The following is an 18223-nucleotide window of genomic DNA, read 5'->3' on the forward strand; positions in this document are numbered from 1 at the left end:
ACTTGGGTCAAATGATCACCTCATCAAGACGATGTGCAGAACCCATGAGTCAGCCATGCCGGCTCAAGGTCAAGGTCACAACTCAAGGTCAAAGGTTTGAGCCTTCCATTTTGTGTCCGCTCTATATCTCTTAAACCCCTTGAAGGAATTTTATAAAACTTTGGTCAAATGATCACCTCATCAAGACGATGTGCAGAACCCATGAGTCAGCCATGCCGGCTCAAGGTCAAGGTCACAACTTAGGGAATTTTATAAAACTTGGGTCAAATGATCACCTCATCAAGACGATGTGCAGAACCCATGAGTCAGCCATGCCGGCTCAAGGTCAAGGTCACAACTTAGGGTCAAAGGTTTGAACCTTCCATTTTGTGTCCGCTCTATATCTCCTAAACCCCTTGAAGGATTTTCATCAAACTTGGGTCAAACAATCACCTCATCAAGGCGATGTGCAGAACTTATGAGTCAGCCATGTTGGCTCAAGGTCAAGGTCACAACTGAAGGTCAAAGGTTTGAGCCTTCCATTTCGTGTCCGCTCTATATCTCCTAAATCCCTTAAAGGAATTTTATAAAACTTGGGTCAAATGATTACCTCATCAGAACGATGTGCAGAAATTATGAGTCAACCATGCCAGCTCAAGGTCAAGGTCACAACTAAGGGTCGAAGGTTTGAGCCTTCCATTTGGTGTCCACTCTGTATCTCCTTAACCCCTTGAAGGATTTTCATCAAACTTGGGTCAAATGATCACCTCATCAAGAACTCATGAGTCAGCCATGTCAACTCAAGGTCAGGGTCACAACTGAAGGTCAAAGGTTTCAGCTCTGTATCTCCTAAACCCCTTGAAGGATTTTCATGAAACTTTGGTCAAATGATCACCTCATCAAGACGTTGTGCAGAATTCATGAGTCAGCCATGTCAGTTCAAGGTCAAGGTCACAGCTAAAATCAAAGGTTTTACCCTTTCACTATCCATAGCAGTGGCGGGGGATTTAGCTGTCTTTCAGACTGCCTTGTTTTATTTATAATTGAATATTAAATAATCTGAGTGGGGATATTATCTTATCAATAGAAAGTTAATTCAGTGTCTATTAAAAGTTATTCTATTTAAGATTATTCATATTTAAGATTATCTGTCACATGTTTCAACAAATGTTGATTCCACTTCAGCTGCGCAGAAAGATGCGCATAAAAACTATAGGAATTTCCTTTAAATCGACCTGGCGGGGCGTGGCTTTGCGACGGTCCACTGCATTATCATGCAGTGATTTTCGGCTTTCTTATTTCTTATTCGCTGGCCATTTACCTTACATTGTAAAAACTGTACAGTTTATTTTCGTAAACATCATCATCATGTTTGTAAACATTAAAAATTGCGTTTTGTAACCTTAACACAGGGTTCAATATTTAAGTGTGTCTTGTATAAGTAACATGTGAGCTCAAGCTAAAACAAAACATAATCAAAAAGTAGAAAGGTCATTTTGCAAGTAGAGAAATTTTGGGTTGAAAACGTGTAAACACGTATGACCTATTAATCGAACTGTACCTTTAAAACATTGTCATTACGTTATTCATTTGTACTCGCTGTACTGTATATTATTACATACCTAAAATTATTTTCCATTGGGTTTCAATGGACTGCTATCGTGCAATATTTTTCCATATCATGACGTGGAACGCTTTCATATCGGACGTGGAATGTTTTCTTAACGTTGTAATGGAAAGAATCGCGTGACGTCCATGGCGTCCACGCGCACGTTGCGACAACAAGTTGACGTCATTTTTGCGGAAAATATTTATGCGCGTCAGTTTGATTTGTTTATTACATTTTCTCCGAAATTCTTTTCGTATTTTTCTTTGTCTTTCGTTACAAACCGATAATTTAGACATAAAATAATTATTTGATTGTGGGTATGTAATAAAAAGGTTATCAACTTTGTATGTGGATATATGCACTCGTTCTTTCGCGGATAATATTGCGCTCCTAAAGTCGCGCAATATTACCGCTGCAGAACTCGTGCATATATCCACATACAAAGTAAATAACCTATAAATATTGGACTGCTTTCAATGGGACTTATTACAGTATTTTCCACGTGGAATCCAATATTTATAGGTTATTTGCTTTGTATCGGGTAATCATTACCAGATACAAAGCAAATAACCTATAAATATTGGACCCGATACAAAGCAAATAACCTATAAATATTGGACTCCAGTGATGCACGAGTATAGAAATACCTATAAAAATATTGTAATCAAATGAAAGCAGTCCAATATAATAACACGGTACTGATAATAGAAAGGAAAATTAATATAAAAACTTTATTTATTATATATAGATCTAGATGCCTAATAAATATGTACAAAATCACAAAATTTTAAAAATAGCATTATACATTTTTTGCATGCGTCAACGTAGTCTTACTCCCTAAACGACAACTTCCTAGAGCAACAATTTCCGCAATATTGTTCACGTTTCCAGGTTCAAAAATTGTGCAAGAATTTATTCCTCTCTGTTTAAAAGCAGTTTTATAAGACACGCCCGGTAATCTCCAGAATCATAACCTTTCGGTTATGTATGAAAATGCCTTTGCTGTGATTTCCGGTTATGACGGTTTTCACGTAAAAACAGTGACACAGGTAAGGAATTCTTACGTTTTCTTCCTAATATTACCATAAATTAAAAACCAGCTATATGATTGTCAAAAATACATTTGTAACTTTGGTAGCGGGATAAACCCGCAACCAAAAACAACACTACTTTGGCTTTACATAACCGAAAGGCTATTATTCTGGAGATTACCAGGCGTGTAAGACAAATCACAATAGTTCTTTGAGGCCGTACTGTCAATGGCCTTTATCATTTTGTGAAGTTTCAATGACATGCCATTAATACATTGCAAGTAATGCTCCGGACAAGCATTATTTTGTATAATAAAGGGAGATGATTCAAAAGCTAGTTAAGGTAGAGTTATGGTACTTCGACACTGCTCTTTGTCTCAATGGCCTCTGTGCTTATGTAAAAATTCAATAAAATGCTGTTAATACTTTTCAAGTCATACTTCGGACGGACGGACGGAAGGACGGACAAAGTGGCAACTGTATGCTCCCTCTTCGGGGAGCATAAAAATAATAGCAATAATAATTTACGATTTACGAAAGTTAAGTGAATCATTGCATCCTCATACATTTTTTGTTATGTCACAATCCACATTTTCCGAATTTATCCGTACATCTGTACATAGAAAAAACTAAGAAATGCTTAAACGTTTCTGAATGTTCATGTAAACCCCTGTAAATGATATGAGCCGCGCCATGAGAAAACCAACATAGTGCGTTTGCGACCAGCATGGATCAAGACCAGCCTGCGCATCCGCGTAGTCTGGTCAAGATCCATGCTGTTCGATAACAGTTCGTCTAATTGCAGTTGACTTTGAAAGCGAACAACATGGATCCTGACCAGACTGTGCAGGTTGGTCTGGATCCATGCTGGTCGCAAAACCACTATGTTGGTTTTCTCATGATGCAGCTCATATTTTTGTTGTGGGTATTGACAGTTACAGTTCATGTTTATTTGAGTATTACATCCGTATTAAAAAAAAAAAACAGTTGAAAAAACAGGATGTTCTTTTCAAAATATAAACTTTTATAGCACCCTACGTAGAACAAATTGCCTTCATTTCTTGTGTTTGAAGCCAGTGTGAAGCATTTGCTCAAATTTGTTCATTCTCGGAAAAGAAAAACAACTGCAATTAAGGGACACATTACTTACACTGCTTACATAACCTTAGTTTTGTCGCAATATCTTTTAATTTTGTACTCGTATATTTTATTTAATTTTATGCTATTTTTTATGAAATACTGAGAGTATAGTGAAAAAAATTCTAATAAATTCAAAGTGAATGATACCAGATATATTTTTCAGTACTCCAGTTGGGACTACATTAAATATATTTACCCTTTGGGTGCCTCAGGCACTTAAATAAGAGTAGCTTCGAGTGCATAAATAAAATTGATATTGAAAGCAAGTTTTCCTTAGTTTTCAGCTTCCGCCTCGCCACTATGCGTCGTGCATTAACCAGTTAAAACGCGCTCCACCATTGGACTGTCGTGTTATCGTCATCGTACTATCGCTCTTCGTCATCGTACAATTGTACCTTCGCCTTCACAAGGAGCAGTCACTGACCTGAACGGAGCACCGTAGTTTTCACATGGCGCGGCTCACTTAATTTTTAATTTGTCAGGTATTGCAGTGCGGTCTAAAGCTATCATTGCCGTTCTGTTTATAAGTTGAAACTAATATTCTTTCTTATGTTGTTTAAAAAGCTTTTTTTGCATTGCAATTTTAGATTATTGATATCTTCAACAGAAGATAGTCAAAAATTAATTCTTCTTGAAAAGGGACATTCTTACATCAGGCACAGTTTATGACTTTGTTCACGATTTTCACGTGCAGGTAGTTAACTGATAGAGTGCGTTAAGGATCTGCTCCGCGGCTATTCAAATTCTATTGTGTGTATGCAACCCATGATTACAATAGGTAACAGTTAACGGCCACGTGCCTCATTTCTGCACGCAAAACTACAGGTATTTTATCTAGAATTTAATATAAAATAGACTCTATTTTGACATGCGGCACTGTGTATAGTCAGGATTTTCATTTTCAGTGATAGTTTAAGGTTAAAAGGTAAGACGGGAGCAGGTCTTTAATACAGGACACTTCTATTTATAAAGTGTCCGCTTACAACCGTAAGAAGACACTTTTACAAAAGCTCTGCTGGGGGTATAGTCGTATAAATAAAAAGAATAGAACCACTTAACCCTTGCCATGAATTAAAATAAATCCAGTTTTTTTCCTAAAATGTCACAAAATTTCTTTCCTCCCGCTGCCACTCGTGAGAATAATACTGCTTATTCCGTACATGTGTAAATATCATCACGAGAATCCCGGGCTAAAGAAAGTCCAATATTACGAAGGCGAGAAATCCGGGAAAAACGCAATCGTGCATTATGAGAAAAACGTGCGTAGAATGGTCATGAGATCTACAGGGTATTTCATAATCATGTAGAAACTGTTATTAAATGCGGTAAAGTGAATAAAAACCGAATTAATTTAAGAATATTATACGTCAATGGTTTATACGTACTTTTTTAATGGCCATGTTATAAAAACAATGTTTTAAGTACGATATAAGCCTAAAACGATCCGATATGTAAAATACTAGACTGTCCTCGGCACAAGTACGATATCTAATATGTAAAATACTAGATTGTCCTCAGCACTGAATATCCTATACATTTAGCTCGTGTTTTTTTTTTCGATTACCATTATTTGCATAAGCCAGAGATTAACGCCGACAGGTCGTCGAATGAAAAGCATTATAACATGCATTTATTAATCTACTGAATGAAAGTATTGAAGCGTTATCCATATGTAAAAATACGTGTCATATTTGCTGCAAAATATTTATCACATTTAATCGTTTGATCCGATCATAAAATATAATTATGTACACAAAGTTGATATAGTGGTTATTTGGGTTTTAGCACCTTTACTTTTTATTACTCCGTGGAATATAACTAAATCATTTGTAACATTATAGTCATATTATCTCGAACCATTGCCTTTTCAAACTTGTCATTTACAGAAAAAAAATAAAATAAAAAATAAAAACACAAAAAACACACACACACACAAACAACAACAAAACACTAAAAATATTTTTTAAGACACCGCGCGAGGCATGAACATTAAATTTTCATTGATTTCAATCTGATATTTACACCGTTTTTGATAAAATCATATATTTATTAATTAAATAGTGTATAAGATTGATATATAAATGGTAAGTCCTGACAAAAAGAAATAGAGGATATTTGTTTGTTTTGAGTGAATATGGAATATAGGGGCCCTATCTCACTGAGAAGTGAGAAAATTTGAAATATTTTCACGAGCGCGTAGCGCAAGTGAAAATGTGAAAAAAAAATTCTCACTTCGAGGTGAGATATATTTCATATTCACGAAAAACAATCACATTTTCTTTTTATTTTATGCTCAATTACGTTGAGAAATCCATTTTGCAACTGTTTTAATCTCAACGCGGGAAACAGACGCGCGTAAACAGACATGACGTCAGACGTGGTGTGACGTTATAAAGACGCATGCAACATAAAGTTCCATTTTCTTTTATATTTTGATGCATAACGGTATGAAATTTTCTTTAAGTCAAAATAATTTGAATCGAGAAATATATTATAAAGAACAAAGTGCGACTGTAATTGTCATCCTGTTTTAAGCAAATAATTTAAAATTCATATACAATGTATGAGGGGCGGAGCTCATATCTCTCACAGTGTGAAAATATAGATTTCATATTTTCAGTGTGAGCGATGAGATATGAAAATATTTAACTGATAGAATACGGTATTGCATTAGTTAGCATAAAATAAACATGCATACATGCAAACGTTCACATAACGCGATATAGAGTTTGAATAATGTTAATACCATATAAGTCTCATTATATTAACAGATACGAAATGCAACATATTTCTTTGACTGTGACACGTGATAAAAACATGTTTTACATTCGATCCTGAAGATCGTGTTAAGGTATTAGGCCCATAATAGAGTACCTCCTTTTTGAAAAGTATTCAATTCCTACTATAAACCTACTTTGACTGCAGTTTTCAGGGGGGCGTAGGTTCAAGCACCACTGGGACCAATTCCCCCCCCCCCCCCTTATTTTCCTTTCTTTCTAGTAAGTTTTAACTTCTTTCAAGACTGTTATTGATTTTATTATACAAAAATGGAAAATATTCATTTGATAAGCGTTTTCTTGCTGTTCAAAGTGAATTTACCTCTGAAACAGAAAGGGTAGAGTTAGACATCTTTAAAAATACTGAGTTACATGCGGTAAAAGTTCTCTATTTTGCCTTAATTCTTTAGATTACATATTGTGGAAGAAATGTAGGTAGGTTTTACTTCTGCCCCAAGGTTATTTTTGAATAAAGTGAGCAAAATTCAAAGCTGACCCGCAGGATTCGACCTTAATATTTCAATGTTGGAGTTAGAATTCTGTCTCATTAAATCCGTTTACTCGAGACACCCTAGAAAAAAATTATATTGACAGGTTTTATTTTAAGTTTTATAATTGTTTACCAATAGTTTGATGTTTCTTTCATAAAAAATAATGGTATAATGAATTCTCTGCAAACGTTTTGGATAAAGGCAAACACTTTGCAATGTGTCTCTACTTGAGCTTGAGGAAATACCATAAATTTATAAAAAACGGTACGGTAAAAGTTTTTAAAAAATTGCTATTAAGTGCCAGCTATTGGAAGTATCTCGCCATTCTGAGGAAAGGCGTCAAATTGTAGTCAAAATATTACGCATATCTTTCTCTTCCCCCCAGCCCCCTCGCACCATTTTTAGCTTACCTGTCACGTAGTGACAAGGTGAGCTTTTGTGACTGCTTGATGTCCGTCGTGAGTCAACAATTTGTAACAAAATCTTCAGAACCACTGGGCAGATTTACACCAAACTTCTAAGGAATGATACTTGCATGGGTGGCCCCCTTTCTAAAGTGTCCAAAGAATTTAATTCCACGCAGACCACTGCTTGCCATGGCAACCGAAAGGAAAAACTTTGAAAATCCCTTGTCAGAAACTGTTAGCCGGATTTAAAAGACATTTTGTAGGAATGATCTCTTGGTGACCCCATTGTACATTTCAAAACAACTGGGCAGACATACACTAAATTTCACAGAAACGCTCCTATGGTGCCCCTATCAATATTCCCCAAAGAATTAAAATCCATGCAAAACTCTTGACCAACTTCAAAAATCCCCTAGCTAAGGATGTTACATGGATGTTACTTATGTTACGTGTGTCTGAGAAGAGGCGCCTTTTTGTAGTCAAAATGTTACACATGTTACACCTCATTTCTTAAATTTCGCCGAAAAACGTCTTTAGTAGTGTTATATAGATGTAACAATGATGTTACAAGGCTGTTACATGGATGTTACTTATGTTACGTTTGTCTGAGAAGAGGCGCCTTTTTGTAGTCAAAATGTTACACATGTTACACCTCATTTCTTAAATTTGGCCGTAAAACGTCTTTAGTAGTGTTATATAGATGTAACAAGGATGTTACAAGGCTGTTACATGGATGTTACTTATGTTACGTGTGTCTGAGAAGAGGCGCCTTTTTGTAGTCAAAATGTTACACATGTTACACCCCAATTCTTAAATTTGGCCGTAAAACGTCTTTAGTAGTGTTATATAGATGTAACAAGGATGTTACAGGGCTGTTACATGGATGTTACTTATGTTACGTGTGTCTGAGAAGAGGCGCCTTTTTGAAGTCAAAATGTTACACATGTTACACCTCATTTCTTAAATTTGGCCGTAAAACGACTTTAGTAGTATTATATAGATGTAACAAGGATGTTACAAGGTTGTTACATGGATGTTACTTTTGTTACGTGTGTCTGAGAAGAGGCGCCTTTTTGTAGTCAAAATGTTACACATGTTACACCTCATTTCTTAAATTGGTCGTAAAACGACTTCAGTAGTATTATATAGATGTAACAAGGATGTTACAAGGCTGTTACATGGATGTTACTTATGTTACGTGTGTCTGAGAAGAGGCGCCTTTTTGAAGTCAAAATGTTACACATGTTACACCTCATTTCATAAATTTGACTGAAAAACGTCTTTAGTAGTGTTATATAGATGTAACAAGGATGTTGCAAGGATGTTACATGGATGTTACTTATGTTACGTATGTCTGAGAAGAGGCGCCTTTTTGAAGTCAAAATGTTACACATGTTACATCTCATTTCTTAAATGTGGCCGTAAAACGTCTTTAGTAGTGTTATATAGATGTAACAAGGATGTTACAAGGATGTTACATGGATGTTACTTATGTTACGTGTGTCTGAAAAGTGGCGCCTATTTCTAGTCAAAATGTTACACATGTTACGCCTCATTTCTAAAATTTGGCCGAAAAACGTCTTTAGTAGTGTTATATAGATGTAACAAGGATGTTGCAAGGCTGTTACATGGATGTTACTTATGTTACATGTGTCTGAGAAGAGGCACCTTTTTGTAGTCAAAATGTTACACATGTTACACCCCAATTCTTAAATTTGGCCGTAAAACGTCTTTAATAGTGTTATATAGATGTAACAAGGATGTTACAAGGCTGTTACATGGATGTTACTTATGTTACGTGTGTCTGAGAAGATGCGCCTTTTTGTAGTCAAAATGTTACACATGTTACACCTCATATCTTAAATTTGACTGAAAAACGTATTTAGTAGTGTTATATTGATGTAACAAAGATGTTACACGGATGTTACATGGATGTTACTTATGTAACGTGTGTCTAAGAAGTGGCGTGTTTTTCTAGTCAAAATGTTACGCATGTTACACCCCAATTCTTAAATTTGGCCGAAAAACGTCTTTAGTAGTGTTATATAGATGTAACAAGGATGTTACAAGGCTGTTACATGGATGTTACTTATGTTACGTGTGTCTGAGAAGAGGCGCCTTTTTGTAGTCAAAATGTTACACATGTTACACCTCATTTCTTAAATTTGGCCGTAAAACGACTTTAGTAGTGTTATATTTATGTAACAAGGATGTTACAAGGCTGTTACATGGATGTTACTTATGTTACGTGTGTCTGAGAAGAGGCGCCTTTTTGAAGTCAAAATGTTACACATGTTACACCTCATTTCTTAAATTTGGCCGAAAAACGTCTTTAGTAGTGTTATATAGATGTAACAAGGATGTTACAAGGCTGTTACATGGATGTTACTTATGTTACGTGTGTCTGAGAAGAGGCGCCTTTTTGTAGTCAAAATGTTACACATGTTACACCCCAATTCTTAAATTTGGCCGTAAAACGTCTTTAGTAGTGTTATATAGATGTAACAAGGATGTTACAAGGCTGTTACATGGATGTTACTTATGTTACGTGTGTCTGAGAAGAGGCGCCTTTTTGTAGTCAAAATGTTACACATGTTACACCTCATTTCTTAAATTTGGCCGAAAAACGTCTTTGGTAGTGTTATATAGATGTTACAAGGATGTTACAAGGATGTTAAATGGATGTTACTTATGCTACGTGTGTCTGAGAAGTAGCGTCTATTTCTAGTCAAAATGTTACACATGTTACACCTCATTTCTTAAATTTAACTGAAAAACGTATTTAGTAGTGTTATATTGATGTAACAAAGATGTTACACGGATGTTACATGGATGTTACTTATGTAACGTGTGTCTAAGAAGTGGCGTGTTTTTCTAGTCAAAATGTTACGCATGTTACACCCCAATTCTTAAATTTGGCCGTAAAACGTCTTTAGTAGTGTTATATAGATGTAACAAGGATGTTACAAGGCTGTTACATGGATGTTACTTATGTTACGTGTGTCTGAGAAGAGGCGCCTTTTTGTAGTCAAAATGTTACACATGTTACACCTCATCTCTTAAATTTGGCCGTAAAACGACTTTAGTAGTGTTATATTTATGTAACATGGATGTTACAAGGCTGTTACATGGACGTTACTTATGTTACGTGTGTCTGAGAAGAGGCGCCTTTTTGTAGTCAAAATGTTATACATGTTACACCCCAATTCTTAAATTTGGCCGTAAAACGTCTTTAGTAGTGTTATATAGATGTAACAAGGATGTTACAAGGCTGTTACATGGATGTTACTTATGTTACGTGTGTCTGAGAAGAGGCGCCTTTTTGTAGTCAAAATGTTACACATGTTACACCCCAATTCTTAAATTTGGCCGTAAAACGTCTTTAGTAGTGTTATATAGATGTAACAAGGATGTTACAAGGCTGTTACATGGATGTTACTTATGTTACGTGTGTCTGAGAAGAGGCGCCTTTTTGAAGTCAAAATGTTACACATGTTACACCTCATTTCTTAAATTTGGCCGAAAAACGTATTTGGTAGTGTTATATAGATGTAACAAGGATGTTACAAGGATGTTACATGGATGTTACTTATGTTACGTGTGTCTGAGAAGTGGCGTCCATTTCTAGTCAAAATGTTACACATGTTACACCTCATTTCATAAATTTGACTGAAAAACGTATTTAGTAGTGTTATATTGATGTAACAAAGATGTTACACGGATGTTACATGGATGTTACTTATGTAACGTGTGTCTAAGAAGTGGCGTGTTTTTCTAGTCAAAATGTTACGGATGTTACACCCCAATTCTTAAATTTGGCCGTAAAACGTCTTTAGTAGTGTTATATAGATGTAACAAGGATGTTACAAGGCTGTTACATGGATGTTACTTATGTTACGTGTGTCTGAGAAGAGGCGCCTTTTTGTAGTCAAAATGTTACACATGTTACACCTCATTTCTTAAATTTGGCCGAAAAACGTATTTAGTAGTGTTATATAGATGTAACAAGGATGTTACAAGGCTGTTACATGGATGTTACTTATGTTACGTGTGTCTAAGAAGAGGCGTCTTTTTGTAGGCAAAATGTTACAAATGTTACACATGTTACACCTCATTTCATAAATTTGGCCGCAAAACGTCTTCAGTAGTGTTATATAGATGTAACAAGGATGTTACAAGGCTGTTACATGGATGTTACTTATGTTACGTGTGTCTGAGAAGAGGCGTCTATTTCTAGTCAAAATGTTACACATGTTACACCTCATTTCTTAAATTTGGCCGTAAAACGTCTTCAGTAGTGTTATATAGATGTAACAAGGATGTTACAAGGCTGTTACATGGATGTTACTTATGTTACGTGTGTTTGAAAAGAGGCGTCTTTTTGTAGGCGACTATCTGCATGCTATTGAACACAACTTAAACGTCTTTACATGTTACTTAATGTTACATCTTGTTACTTGATGTTATTCTTGTAACAAATGCAAAGTGTGTCACCAAATTGGGCCAATTTTATGCCCTATCTCTCCAGTTTGATTTTCATGAAATGGATATTCTATATTGTACCTTACAACTCATAAATTAAAGCAATAAAAGAATATATTGTTACGTCACTGTCGTTTTGTCTATCCAAGTCACGTACGAATTCCTATTGTTTCAGTCATTTGCCACTAATTAGAGCAACTCACAGTGTTGCAATCATACAAAACACATCCCTTTTTTCACATAGATACTGAGGATTTATCTAATTAGCACATGTATTTGAAACACAATTTCAATACAGATAGTGTATTGCAATAATGCTAAACTATCTCAGCCGTGGCGTGTCCTTAAATATATAACAAATAAAAAGCCTTCAGTACCGTGGTGATAAAATAACAAGACATCCCAGTTGTCCTAGTTTGGCCATACAGAATATTATCAATGTAGGTGTTAGGGATAGCTCTCAACTACATGCTACAATAATCTGGTATGAGGTATGAAGGTAAATTATAAGAGCTTTGGTGGCGTCACCGTTTGAGTATTGTTGAGTCAAATCAAAGGTTTTTATCCTGAAACAAAAAAGTTATTGATATTTTTCACTTTTACAGCACTTCAGCCGGAAATTTTGAAAACATTTTTTTTTCGAATTTTTCATTGAAACTGACATCATTGTGTTGAAAATATTCTAACTAAGAAAATAAGTGGTAAAATCAAAAGTTTTTATCCAGAAACAAAAAAGTTATTGCATTTTTCCAATTTTCCACAAACTGAATTACACTAGCAAACGTCATATTATATGACGTCAAGTCTGCACGCTGTTGCTCTATCCAACGACTTTTTCCCAGTTTTCTGAACAGGTAGGATAAATAGAATATTAGATTACTGTCTGAAAAAAAAAAAAATTTATCAGACAGTAACCTAATATTCTCTATTTATGTAGCTTTTAATCCCTGATAAATTTGCTCTTCCTTAATTCCACTGTAGACACGCACCTATTGCTTTCGCCAAAACTTTGAAATAAACAAAGGATTTGCGATAAAGATGTGCCTTTTGAAAGTATTGAAGTATAGATCGAGCTTTATATGCATTCATTGACTCATTTTGAACATGCTCTAATTCCATTGATGTATTTTTGTGTGTTTGTGATGTGTCATACAAAATTTCTTTAAAAGACATGTCGTTATCATGGGAAGGAATTTTACAGAATTCATACCGAAACTTTTGTATAATTCGTCTAACCTCTTAAATTTGTTACAGACTTAAATTCAGCCTGTTTTTGATAATACATCTCGTGATGTTTTCAATTCTGTTGATGCAAATCATCTTAAAGATCTGTCAAATTTCTCCTAAAGAGAGTCCGAAGGGACTTGCAACATCGCCTTTGCCTCTTAGAAGATGTTTGATTATCTTAAATAAGCCATTATGATCACGACTGTATCAATTACCTTTTAAAACTAATTAATTGTAGCAAATGAATCTCTTCACTTTGATGATTGATTTTGATATGTTGGTTTTGGGCTACGTATTTTCAAACAATTGTTTACGCAGAAATAGGCATGTTTGCTACTCAGTGAACATAGTCTACTTATAGTATACTAAACGCCATCCCATGTCTGGTGGAGGTATATTTAGTACATTCGACGTAAACATGTCCAGTTAGAACAAATGCACATTGTTTATATAACTTTTATATGTGCATGCGTCGCTTGTCTTTGTATATGATTGTCCATTGACATTTTTGTAATAATCAGAAAGAATCATAGCGCATGCGCAGCGTAATAGTAGACGTATTTATATCAGCTACTCACGGTCTACGTCTCTTCCCTCACCGCGTTATATCTTAGTTCATAGCCATAATTAAATACAGTTGTATTCTTAAGTATATGTTTAATTACAACAAACTCAACAAACTGAGAAAAGCTCTTGTTTAATGACATATTTTGGGTTTAAAAAAAAATTGTGTCTTATTATTTTTTCGACGGGTCGGGAAGTCGGGGTGGGGTTGGGAGGGTTACATTAAATCATAATAAAATTTCTCATGTATCCCTCGTTTTAGATAATACTAGATATATTTCGCGGCCAGATGATGGTTTAAATGAAGTTAGGTAGTGTTTGTCATCTCAATTTGACTTCTTCACAACTTATTCATCTGAAGTGTTAAACACCTATCTCTTTTAATCAAATCAATAGTATGAATTTTTGTCACATATTCTCCGACATTTATTATTATTAATATTATTGTTATTATCGTTTTTATGCCACATTTATAAAGCACTCTTTTCATTCCCATGTACACGTTCAAAGGTGCTCTATAGAATAAACTTGACCGAAATATTGTCTGTGTTCTGGAGAATGTTTTGAAAACATAAATACAAGAAACAGTTTTCAAGAATTTCACAAATATGTATCAATCTCATCTCAATAATTTCATGAACGCATCTGACAACTGCAATATCTGTATGTGGAACCACTACAGTGTGTCGATGAGAACAAGATATAATGCTACCTACATAAGGGACAATACAAACTTTGAAAAAATAAACTATATTCAAAATAAATCCTGTCTTCTTCGCACAACAGAGCACAGTACTATAAAGAGAAGTGGTAGGTGTAAGGTGTCCTTTAATGTTTTAACATATGAAACTATGTCGAAGGTCATTTGCTTGTCACCTATGGTTAATATGAGATGTTTTCACTAACGTCAATTGACCATACCTTTGTGAAAATGGTATTAAACCAGTTTTGGTATGAAAGAACGAAACCGATGCAAATAAAATCTCATATGGTAAAGCGAGATACAAAGTCAGTTAACTTGTTGTACTGGTTATAATGTATAAACTACTTAGTAATACCTAATTAACTAGTTGCATTTCTTCAAAAATAAAAGTAAATTAAGAACAAAGGTTTATTTTCAGCATTTACTTATTTCTTTACTGTACAGTATTATCCATCATTGTTATGAAATATCCCATAACTATTGGTCCTTCACTTTACCTTGAATTAATGTATGCTACATACGAACAAACTGCACAAAAAGAATACTTACTAAAGACTGATTGTACTTGTCACCGAAACAGCATCGCCATCTGGTCCCAGTACTGAGATATGTGAAGTACCATAGTCTTCGTGTTGGTCCCCAATATTGAAAGGATCATAGTATTCCTTATCAAATGTTTTTGTATCGATTATTTGAGCACGTTTACATTGTATATAAGTTTCATCACTCGCATTCTCCAAAATCTAGTTTATAGAATACAACATTTGATATGATATTTTAGGAAATTAAAGGTAACTGAATTCAGATTATACTATATCTAATCGTTGATAAAACGTCTTTGCTAAAAATATATAAGCTTTTCCTAAACGAAGTAGGTCTTATAGGCTAGAAACTAGAAAGAACTGATATTACAAGGTGAAAAATTTGTAATTATACTGTGTGTTCTTTGAACGCAAAACGATAAAAATATTAATAAGATCACCCGGTTGATAGACTTCTTAATTTCATCCGAGGTACAACTATCAATGTCTCCAAGCCGAAAACGGAGAGCGGCAGCGTGTTTGAATGCTTCAGTTATTCTATGGCAGGTGGTTATAGACTTTTCAACTGTCGAAACGCTCGAACCATCAAAATTGAAACCTTAAAAATTTGACTTCTGTAATCAGTCTTCTTAAATCGTTAATTAATAATGTATGGCAATTAACTTACAGTTTCAGATACAACACCAAAACAAAGGAAATTTGTTGAACAATCTGTGAAACATGGTATTGTAAATGCACTTGATACACACTGGATAACCGGCTATCCTGACGCCCGCTGGAAATGTAACCCAGCTCGAAATGTAACCCAGCTGTAAATCGGTAGGTAAAGCTTTTCATTTATTTCTATTTAAACGAAGCCAATTCTTGCAAATCAACTTGACAGTTTTGTCAAGGAATGACCATGGCTTACATTTACAATTTCTGGGCCAAATACGATCCTTACATTTTGAGATATTCGCTAACAATTTCTTCAGTTTGAAAAATCGAGCAAAAATCCAAAGTTTTGCGCAAATTGTTTTGTTTATGAACAACCTGTGAAAACTTTCATTATCTGGTTTAACAGATGTGTCCTTTCGGAATACCTGTGTAAAGTTTCCGGGTTCTACGTTATTCCTGAAAAAGTATATTAGCCGTTAAATAGGCATGGTCGAAAAAAAAGTCTGTCGAAAACGGCCTCTAGTGCTGTCGTTGAACTCGGATGTTAACATTTATAGACTATCCATTAACTCCGATGATTTTGAATACTTTTGTATGTAAAAAGTATTACTCGCAGTGATTTGACTCGCAGTGATAAAAATGGTACTTTCATTTCAAGAGGCTTTAGGACTTTATTCCTTCACACCCGGGCTGAATTTTAACCTAGTTCACGCGTTCTTGCGATTTTTCCGCCATGCGAAAGCCAACCATATATTTTTTTTGCAGTTACACCGAAGCAATATGATACATATTGCCATTTTGCCAGCTTTTGATGGTGGAGGAAAACCACTACAGGTGCCTCCGGGCTACTACAGAAAGTATTTTCACCTCGGGTTTTGCAAGTGCAAATAATTGCTTCTGGTCGTCAGTCCTTTGAATTTCGTTTGAAGAATTCAGTATCTTTAATGAATCTCAAATGCCCGTTCTTGTTTTGAAAAGTGTTCTTACTGCGGTGCTTGATAGGTGTATAAACTTATTTGCTCATACATAATTATTTAATTGCTCCTAATGTAAATCTGCCATTTTGTTTTATTCATAAATACCTTTTCAACAAATACCAGTTTATTCATGGTCTAAAACTGCAAGTTGTTGATGTATAAAGGCAAACGATTGTTTCAAATCTAAATAAGCAGAACTTTGCAAAATGTCACATGACTGTTAAGCAGTTATTTCTTAACATGGCAGCCACATGTAGCTTTAATCAACATCTAACAAGGTAGATCGGAACTCTTCTTTGCTTGTTTACGATCTTACACAGTCAGCTATCAAATAAAGCCGCATGAAAATAAAAGTTCTACTATACGACACAATATATTTGAAATTTTGTCTATGCATGTAGGAATTGCCAGTCTGACACAAAATACTTATTTATAGCTCTGTGTTAAAGATTTATTTGTTATACTGACATTGGAGGTGGTCATTAATGAATGGGCATCACTAATATTTGTATCATCGGTAACACAGGTTTGAAGTTTAAAAATCAGTACTGAAAAATCAGTCCATGCATGTAGAATGAGAGCCCGGACAAGACACTGCGGGCGGACGGACGGACGAAAGAAACAAAGCAACTTCTAGACCCTAAACCAAAAGGACAATGATAATGAAATCAACCAAAATTACTCGACATGGCAATAAGGACCATACATAAGTATATACAAACTGTTTACTGACTGCAGGTATACACATTTTACACAAATGAAAGACGAAAGAAATCGCAAAAAAACACAGACAGACTAAACAGATACAAAATATACATAAAAAAGAGACACTACGGGGCATATAACATGTCTACAAGACAGTTTTTGTATTTTTATACAGCTGTATTCTCGATAGCCGACAGCTGACTTCAACGACTGCCTATTTCAAATAGAGCGGCCGTCTTTTTTTCTCGACCATGCCTATTTAACGGCTAATATACTTTTTCAAGAATAACGTAGAACCCGGAAACTTCACACAGGTGTTCCGAAAGGACACATCTGTTAAACCAGATGATAAATGTTTTCACAGGTTGTTCATAAACAAAACAATTTGCGCGAAACTTTGTATTTTTGCTCGATTTTTCAAACTGAAGAATTTGTTAGCGAATATTTCAAAACAAAACGATCGTTTCTGGCCCAGAAATTGTAAATGTAAGCCATGGTCATTCCTTGACAAAACTGTCAAGTTGATTTGCAAGAATTGGCTTCGTTTAAATAGAAATAAATGAAAAACTTTACCTACCGATTTACAGCTGGGTTACATTTCCAGCGGGCGTCAGGATAGCCGGATATCCAGTGTGTTGATACACAGTGAAGTATAAATTAGTTCTTTTTACTTCATTTTTTTTACTAATACAGCATGTTAAGAATACTGTATGCATTAAAGAAATAATCTGTTTACAATTCGACTCTTTGGCTCAGTTGCTACAGCTTTGGACTACAATCCGTTCGACCTGCGTTCGAATACCGCCTTGGGATTTTCGTCAGAGAATTCTATCCTCTTCAATTTCTAATACGCTCTTAAGACGTTAGATGAGCGCTCGTCCGCGAAATGGACTTTATCTCGAGCCGAAATGGCACTTTCTATGTCAAAATGG

General features: G+C 35.1%; 1 protein-coding gene across 3 annotated transcripts in view; it reads right to left on the minus strand.

The window, feature by feature from the left end:
* Nucleotides 1-18223, minus strand: part of LOC128545891 (glutathione hydrolase 1 proenzyme-like) — an 81499-nt gene that overhangs the window by 27605 nt on the left and 35671 nt on the right. For all 3 annotated transcript variants that reach the window (XM_053520406.1, XM_053520407.1, XM_053520408.1), the window contains exons 8-9: nucleotides 15393-15550; nucleotides 14960-15153 (exon numbers count right to left, since the gene is read on the minus strand). In XM_053520406.1, coding sequence (XP_053376381.1) covers nucleotides 14960-15153; nucleotides 15393-15550 — 352 coding nt within the window. The remainder of the gene's footprint in view (nucleotides 1-14959; nucleotides 15154-15392; nucleotides 15551-18223) is intronic.

This window comes from Mercenaria mercenaria, chromosome 12, assembly GCF_021730395.1.
Source record: "Mercenaria mercenaria strain notata chromosome 12, MADL_Memer_1, whole genome shotgun sequence".
NCBI classification, from domain to species: Eukaryota; Metazoa; Mollusca; class Bivalvia; order Venerida; family Veneridae; genus Mercenaria; species Mercenaria mercenaria.